This window comes from Limulus polyphemus, unplaced genomic scaffold (genome assembly GCF_000517525.1).
Source record: "Limulus polyphemus unplaced genomic scaffold, Limulus_polyphemus-2.1.2 Scaffold11004, whole genome shotgun sequence".
Lineage (NCBI taxonomy): Eukaryota > Metazoa > Arthropoda > Merostomata > Xiphosura > Limulidae > Limulus > Limulus polyphemus.
The window spans coordinates 6,673-15,297 of NW_013676614.1; the positions used below are offsets into that span (position 1 = coordinate 6,673).

General features: G+C 35.1%; 1 protein-coding gene across 1 annotated transcript; it reads left to right on the forward strand.

Moving 5' to 3' along the window:
• The first annotated feature begins 1,809 nt into the window (after window positions 1-1,809).
• LOC106476605 (Down syndrome cell adhesion molecule-like protein 1 homolog) lies at window positions 1,810-8,379 on the forward strand. Its single transcript, XM_013937250.2, has 9 exons — window positions 1,810-2,081; window positions 2,576-2,860; window positions 3,855-3,974; window positions 4,135-4,305; window positions 5,999-6,143; window positions 6,437-6,585; window positions 7,505-7,633; window positions 7,751-7,921; window positions 8,169-8,379. The coding sequence occupies exons 1-9, from the start codon at window positions 1,991-1,993 to the stop codon at window positions 8,306-8,308; spliced, it is 1,401 nt and encodes a 466-aa protein (XP_013792704.2). The 5' UTR covers window positions 1,810-1,990; the 3' UTR covers window positions 8,309-8,379.
• Window positions 8,380-8,625: the final 246 nt, after the last annotated feature.

An 8,625-nucleotide genomic window follows, 5' to 3' on the forward strand; every position in this document is an offset into this window, starting at 1 on the left:
AGTATTGTTGACGTTCGTTGATATAGCGTTTGTTATAGAGCGACTGTTGAAAATAAGTGTATCGTAAAGTTGTATTCGAAAAAAATAAACCAGTTTTGTTAAGTAAGGACTTGTGTCGCTTAAGTTTCGTCGGAACGAAGTTACGGAAAGTTAATTAACAAACGGAGACGTAACAATATTTTACACTATTTTAATAGAATCACCTAGAAATCGGATGTTGTGGAGGCAGTAAATTTAAGTGAGTTTAAGAGAAAGCTTGAAAACTGTATGAATGATAAGGGCTGCTGGCTTTAAATTTTTAATTTAATTTATTTATTTAGTTTAGTTTAGAAGATCGCACAGCCGCGATGGAACAATAGGTCCCATGTTGTCCTTAAACATTAGGTTATGGGATATTACAATAAAAATAAAAGAAACCGGGTGCCAATACTCGTGGTGGACACAGATTGCCCTTTGCTTTGTGCTTAACAACAAACAAACAGTAAACCTAAAATTGTATCTGTACGACGATGTTCATCAAAACATGGGGCTGGCATGATCTGGTGATTAGGGTGCTTTATTCGCAATCTGTTTTTCGTGGGTTCGAATCACCGTCACCGAACATGTTCGCCCTTTCAGTAATAGGGACGTTGTAATATGACGGCCAATTCCACTATTCTTTAGTAAAAGAGTAGTCCAAAAGTTGGTGTTGACTAGCTGCCTTCCCTGTAAATTAGGGACGACTACCACACGTAACCATAGTGTAGCTTTGCTCGAGGTTCAACAAAAGTAAACCCTGATTCCAACAACTTGTTTTGTCATTTCTAAAAAAAAACTTAATAACTTGCTTCCCAAATATTTCTTTAAAATTTCAACAAAACATTTTTTTTTTTTCAATTAAAATGAAATATGGTTAGACATTGCTATAATAAGGCTAATTATATAACGTAGATTATAACAATTCAGTTATAACAGTTTTGAATTTGTCTCAGCAACAGTACATGATGGTGAAAATATTTTGAGTAACATGTTTGTTTGTAGTTGAGCACAAAGCTACGCAATGGGCTATCTGTGCTGTGCCCATCACGGGTATCGAAACCAGGTTTCCTGCGATTTATGTCCGTAGACTTCCAACTATGCCAATAGAGGGGGCTGCAGGAAACTATTCTTGGTAAAGCCCAAACTAATTTTGAATTAATTTCACAATTTATTTGTAAGTATTATATATGCATACACTATAGTGTCCGTGTAAAAGATTAATATTCCAAACACAAAATGTAATATAAAATTAAGTGGTTCATACGTTTTCATAGTTTAGTTGCAAATTAAAGAGAAAAATTCTCTGTTTAAAAATTACACATTCATATTTTTGAAATCTAGGATTATTATCATTGTCAAACACTTCACTCTTTATAATACACTGATGGGCCAGCAATAAGTTTACGGACTTACAATGCTAAAATCCGGGGTAGACAAAACACAGATAGTCTATTATATGGCTATGTATTAAAGCAAATGCTGTTTTCACAGAAATGTATATTTTATTTTATGAATAATCCAAAATCTGGGAAGTAATAGTTGTTATTAGCAAGTGAGTTGACAATGTCTTTCTGTTCGCATTAGACCGCTGTGTTATTAATCCTTAGGTAGGGTTTTATTTTTAATTAATTTAAGAGAAAAGTTTACGATGTAACATACTTCTGTACTAACAAACACAAAAGCCAACTTTAGCAACAACTATTTGTAATTTCTCTGAAATATTTTTTAATGAAATATTTCGATATAATAACGTCGATAACATTAGATGGCGCCACGTATTGTATTGTTTTTGCAGACATCTTGTAGAATCAATTCTTTGACATAATACCTTTCAAATAACACCTATGTTTTGAATATTTCTCGACTTACACGTTAACATAGACACTAGTTGAAGTTTAATTATGATAAAATAGAAGAAAATATAAGAATAACAACACGGAATACTTCGTGAGCGTGACGTTTCAACTAACACATGACAAAGATCGGTTGCTACCTAAATATGAAAGGAACGTGTATAATAATTGCGGTTGTCGTTTGCGTTCTTCCATCCACGGTTAGTATTGGTGAGTCATTATTCTTTAAATTTTTATATGTGATTTTACTAAATAATTTAGTATTTCCCATCAAATACTGACCATAATTAGACAGAATAATCTGTATGTCGTGTTTGTCGAAAAAATGTCATTCAAATTTCTAATGTTCCCTGATTTACAAGGAAGAAATATAAGGCTGAAAGTTTCCATTTGTTAATGTTTAGACGTTACGAACACGTTCCACTACATTATAGTTTGAATACTTGTTTGTTTTTACTTTTCTTTTTTTATGCTTAGAAAATCTTTCTTTTTTTTTTTTTTTGCTGGTAAGGATGGAGGAATTACATTTTCGAATATGTATAAAATTGTTGAAATAACTTTTGGTGGGAATATTACATTTATTTAAGTACAACTTGCACCTCTAACTGTCAGACACGACCACGTACGACGTTCAAAGTACAACTACATTTCAACTTGTGTATACATTCAATCAAGTGACTTTTACATACTTTACCATGTTTTAGATCCTCCACAACTTCAACCTTTTGAGTTTCCTAATGACCTTGAAATGGGCTCAAAGGTCGTAGCTGTTTGCATTCTTCGGGAAGGAGATCCACCAGTTACCATAGTTTGGAAAAAAGATAGACAGAAGTTGTCGCATGGTGATAGATTAATCATTGAACAAGTAAACGATGACATCAGTAATTTAAAGATTAGCAGCATTACTCCAGAAGACGTGGGTAATTACACATGCACTGCCACGAATTCTGCTGGCTCTGACAGTTTTACAGCTGCTCTGGTGGTTAGAGGTAAGAACTACATCCCTGGTGATAAAGGGTTAGAATTATATCCCTGGTGGTTATAGGTAAGGATAAAAGTAACAGGTAATCCTAATACGTGTGATGAAAAAAATTAATTATTGATACCACAGTGTCATTCACAGTTTCGTTAACAACTACCCATTGTATTACCAGTTGTAATTAATAGTTATTTAGGTTTGAAATCACTTGTTTGGATCTTCTTTATATTATAAAAGTCCAAATGTTGTTGCGAGTGTATGCCCATATTTGGGATAAAGTTGCTATATAGTCTCTACTGATAAACCACCTCTCTTTAAACATTTCTGATAAACCACCCCTCTTTAAACATTTCTGATAAACCATCCTCCTGTAACCATTGCTGATAAACCATCCTCCTGTAACCATTGCTGATAAACCATCCTCCTGTAACCATTGCTGATAAACCATCCTCCTGTAACCATTGCTGATAAACCATCCTCCTGTAACCATTACTGATAAACCATCCTCCTGTAACCATTACTGATAAACCATCCTCCTGTAACCATTCCTGATAAATCATCCTCCTGTAACCATTACTGATAAACCATCCTCCTGTAACCATTCCTGATAAATCATCCTCCTGTAACCATTACTGATAAACCATCCTCCTGTAACCATTCCTGATAAATCATCCTCCTGTAACCATTACTGATAAATCATCATCCTGTAACCATTCCTGATAAACCATCCTCCTGTAAACATCACTGACAAATCCTCTCTCTGTAAACATCACTGATAAACCATCCTCCTGTAAACATCACTGACAAATCCTCTCTCTGTAAACATCACTGATAAATCATCCTCCTGTAAACATCACCGATAAATCCTCTCTCTGTAAACATCACTGATAAATCCTCTCTCTGTAAACATCACTGATAAATCCTCCCACTTTTCTGACATATACAGTGGAATTCTTAATGTAACCCTTCTTTTGTTTTCCTTTTTCCACACCTTCTTAAACCAGGTCCACCTTTTTGGTCACACGAACCGGTAAACTCCCAAGCAGTGTTAGGAGCTTCACAAACAACCGTACACTGTTCTGCTGGTGGTTATCCTCGTCCTCAGCTCACATGGTTAAAGGAAGGTAAGGTTACACAGATTTAAACCGGGTGATCTGGCTTTTATTTTATCTTTCATGATTTGCGGATACAGAATTTATAGATAACGAAATATCTTATTGATGCTTCTTTATGAGTGTGTTTTTGGCGATGAGGGACGTCAATATAATTACCAATATTCTTCAGATCCTTCAGGCTCCTTCACTCCAGTCTCCAAGAGCTACAAGATGAAAGTGTTGGACAACGGAACCCTGGTGATTAACGACGTTAAGGAGACAGATTCAGGAACGTACCTGTGTCAGGCTGATAACGGAGTGGGAGAAAAGTTGGAGAAAGCTGTCCGTCTGTCTGTCCACGGTAATAACGAGATGGTGTTTGAGGCAAACAACAAAAATAAAATACAGTAATGTGAGCGAAAAGTCAGCGTATAATGAAAAAAAACAACATTAGATGAAAAAACGGTTTGAAACATGATTTCCAATGTAATCACAAATTAAACACCATTTATAACTTTGTGCAAATAGTTAGAAGGATTCCGTCCTCGGGGAGAGAGAGAGATAAAAATGCGAAGAGGTCCAGAGGGTTGTAGTGGCTGATGAGGGGGCAATCCTTCTGAAGTTTCTAAAGCGTTCAATGTAATGCTATGATATTATGTATTAACGTGATATAGACGGGTAGATGTGAACCTAACAAGTGAGTAGGCCCGGCATGGCCAGGTGGTTAAGGCACTCGAGTCGCGGGTTCGAATCCCTGTCGCACCAAACATGCTCGCCCTTTCAGCCGTGGGGGCGTTATAATGTGATGGTCAATCCCACTATTCGTTGGTAAAAGAGTAGCCCAAGAGTTGGCGGTGGGTGGTGATGACTAGCTGCCTTCCCTCTAGTCTTACACTGCTAAATTAGGGACGGCTAGCGCAGATAGCCCTCGTGTAGCTTTGCGCAAAATTCAGAAACAAACAAAAAGTGAGTATGGACTTATAGCCTACGTGATATTTAGATGTAGTTTGTTAAAACAAACTGTACCAGGTAATGTAGACACATCGATATTTGTGGAGGGTAAGCTCCTCGTAGACTTTGTGCATTTAAATTTTCCGTGTACTTTAATATTGCTTTATAAATGTAGGTAATTAAGCTTAAGTTTTGTTCATTAGTCTTTTAGCTTTCGTAAAAACAGTTGAAATAAGTAGCAGTCAAGATCTGGCATAGCCTGGTGATTAGGGTACTCGTCTTGCAATCTGCTGGTTCTTTCCTGAACATGCTTGCCCTTTCAACTGTGGGGGCGTTATAATGTGGCAACCAGTCTTATTATCATTTGATGAATAATAGCCCAAGAGTTGGCGGTGGGTGGTGTTGAGTAGCAGCCTTCCCTGTAGTCTGTCACTTCATATTTAGGAAGGAACAATTAGCGCGAAATTCTATAAACAAATCCCACAGATAAGTTTGTTGTCGTCAAGACTCTCATAGTTTATTTCTTGAATAGAAGGCAGTGTTTCAAAATATAATTACAGTATATACTTGTTGGTTTCTGGTGTAAGATCACCTTTACTTTAAAAACTACAGATGCTGAAAAGTTTGAATAATGCATGTTGGTTTAAAAGTTAATTTTTTATTTAACAATAGATGGCGCCTCGCGGTAGGAATTCTTTAACGTTGTGTATCCACTCGAATAATATTGTCTTTGTAATACAGTGAAATTAGGGACTTGTACTCAATGTTCAAGCCTGTTTTACGTACCTATAATTTAAATTTATTATTTGTTGCATAACGGATACGAACATACTTAATAAAAAGTCGAGTACAACATGGATGTTTTCATTGTACTGGTTTAAGTGTAATGTCTTGGTTAAATTATTCAATAAAAACATTTTAGGTTTATTTATCTTCAGATCGCCACCCGGTGGATTCATTGTAGCACAGCTAAAAATGTCAACGGTTTAATGTAGTTGAATAGCCTAATCAAGTGAAGATTAACTTCTAAAAAATATGAAGATGTTTTTTATATAACGATCAAGAAGTTTTCAAACATTTATTTTTTGTATTTGTGCGCACAGCACCACCCTCGATTCAAAAAGGCAGAGAGACGATAACATTTAAACGTGGAGAAACTGGGCTATTGAGTTGCGCGACAAATGGTGAGCTTCCCATGATTGTGAAATGGCAGAAAAACGAAGATAATCTTGAGTTATGGTCAAACAGGTACCGATAGCATGTCAAAAATTGATATGGGTTAGCGAATTCTATTCCAATTTTCTTGATATTATTAAATATTTTTATTGATGTTATAAAGTATGACTTGTGATTTTATTGAAGCCAAAAAAATATTTTTGAGAAACTTTATCTGCTTAATATTTTAGTATAAATTATTTCAGTTTGAAATCGGTAACATTGTAAATTTGCATAATAAATATTACTGAACGTGTATTTTGTTTTTGTGTAAAACAAAATGTTCGTTCTCTTTCTTCAACCTTCTTTTCTCCGCCAAACGACAGGCATGAAACGTACACCGAAGACACATTTGAAGGTATTAAGTCTACTCTAGTTCTCAGGAATATTCAGCCACAGGATGCTGCCCTCTATACCTGCAAAGTTAGAAATAATTTTGGGAGTGATGAGCTAAGTTTTAATATAATTATCAATGGTAAGATGCTAAGCCATTTTATAATCAGTCAGATTTAATTATGTGATATTTACTAGAGAAGTGATTAGGTTATGCCTATTTCGTGATGTATAACGTATGTACATAACAGCAAATTTATCTTCTTTCAGTCTTCGTATGGAAATTGCAGTTTTGTTTTAACTTGAACTTTACGTAACCCAAATAGTTATTCACATCGGCTATACACAGAATATTTCAATAAATGTAACATTCATTTATTCACAGAAGTGTCATCACTCATAAATAATATATTTTTTGTGAGTGTAAAACATTTAAATACACCATTTCAATATATCATTATTTTATTACTTTACTGTATACAGTATAAGCAAAAATACCCGTCCCCAGTGACAGGAAAAGTTTAAGTTAATCTATCAATTTTAATAATTTCATGGACTTTTAAAAAGGTTAATTGTGTTGAACTCTTGGTTACACTTGGAGCCAAAGCTCTGAGCTACGTATACTGCCCACTGTGAAAGATAATTGTTGAGCATTTCAGTCATGCTAAGAGCCGCTCAACAATAACATATGTTAAATCTACGTTATTATTCTTTAAATTAACATCACATTTTGAAATGTGAATGATAGGGTGATTAATTCCTAACAATTTAAGTGTGAAATATCCTGCTTACGAAATAAATTTGGCATCAACATTATTCATGCTTGTTCTCCTGTCATTTCAAAAGAGAATGGTAAGCTTTTCCTGCATGTGCAGCTTTTGAAATGGTAAGCTTTTCCTGCATGTGCAGCTTTTGAAATGGTAAGCTTTTCCTGCATGTGCAGCTTTTGAAATGACAGGAGAACAAGCATGAACGCTTTGACCAATATTTATAAGATAAAATTGAAATAAAAAATGTTATATTAACCTACTTTCTTTCACAAGTTTTACTATTCTGAACAGAACCACCCCAGAGTCCATATCAGGTTACAGTCAGTGACATCCGTAGTCGAACAGCTAGGGTGACATGGCAGATATCTACCACTCTGACAGCAGTTACTCAGTTTATTGTTCGGTTTTGGCCAACAAGAGGTGAGCTACTTTATCATTAGTCCATTAAAGTAACACAGTTTGCTGTACCATCTTTCTCTAGTTATATTTATGTTTTAAGTGCAGTTAAACATACTAATTTTCTTTGTTTACATAAAGGTAAAAAAAAAACTCGCAGACTTCAAGAAGAAACTTTATCCTTTAGTGAAAGAATGTTATTACTTCAAGATCTTCATCCTGGTACAGAATACACAATAGAAATTCAGGCAGAGAACAGTATAGGATTCAGTGAACCTTCCGACCCAGTAAGGTTTACTACAATGGAGGAAGGTTGGTATCTGATTTTCATCAAATTATAGAATGCCTTGTAGAGATTCAAGCAAAAAATAGGGAGTTAATAAACCTTTTGATCATGTTAGGCTTACAAGCATTAACAGAAAGTTACATGTACTGAAGAAGCAGAATTTTTATGGAGAAATGACTTATAAGTGTTTTTTAATAAAACAAAATAAATATTTACTCTCACAATGTAAACAGTTTGGAGCATGTGAATGTAATCCAACTTATCTTTCAACAGAACCAAGCTCAGCCCCTGTGGATATTAAGGTGACAGCTGTTGATTCACAGACTCTATTTGTATCTTGGAAGGTGAGAAAAGAGAAGCTGTTTGAAGTAAAGATTCCTTATAGAAATGCAGCACATACAATAGATCAGTGAGAGTGAAATAGTTTTTATCGATGTTAAATGACCATATGCTACACTTAAAAATGAAAACTGACTAGTGCAGACTGAAGAAGAATGAAAATGTTTCTTTCTACATAAGGAGGAGGGTACACGGTACAAGAAAGAGAGCTACTTCCTTCCTTGTTCATGTAGGTGATAGTTTTCTTATACCGAGAGCTACTTCCTTCCTTGTTCATGTAGTGATAGTTTCTTATAGCGAGAGCTACTTCCTTCCTTGTTCATGTAGTGATAGTTTCTTGTAGCGAGAGCTACTTCCTTCCTTGGTCATGTAGTGATAGTTTTCTTGTACT

What these genes read in the sequence shown, in the direction of transcription:
- LOC106476605 (XM_013937250.2), top strand. Translation starts at nt 1,991, where the DNA reads ATGACAAAGATCGGTTGCTACCTAAATATGAAAGGAACGTGTATAATA. An exon ending in TCCATCCACGGTTAGTATTG is followed by an intron (nt 2,082 to 2,575) that starts GTGAGTCATTAT and finishes ACCATGTTTTAG; the next exon opens with ATCCTCCACAACTTCAACCT. An exon ending in CTTGAGTTATGGTCAAACAG is followed by an intron (nt 6,144 to 6,436) that starts GTACCGATAGCA and finishes GCCAAACGACAG; the next exon opens with GCATGAAACGTACACCGAAG.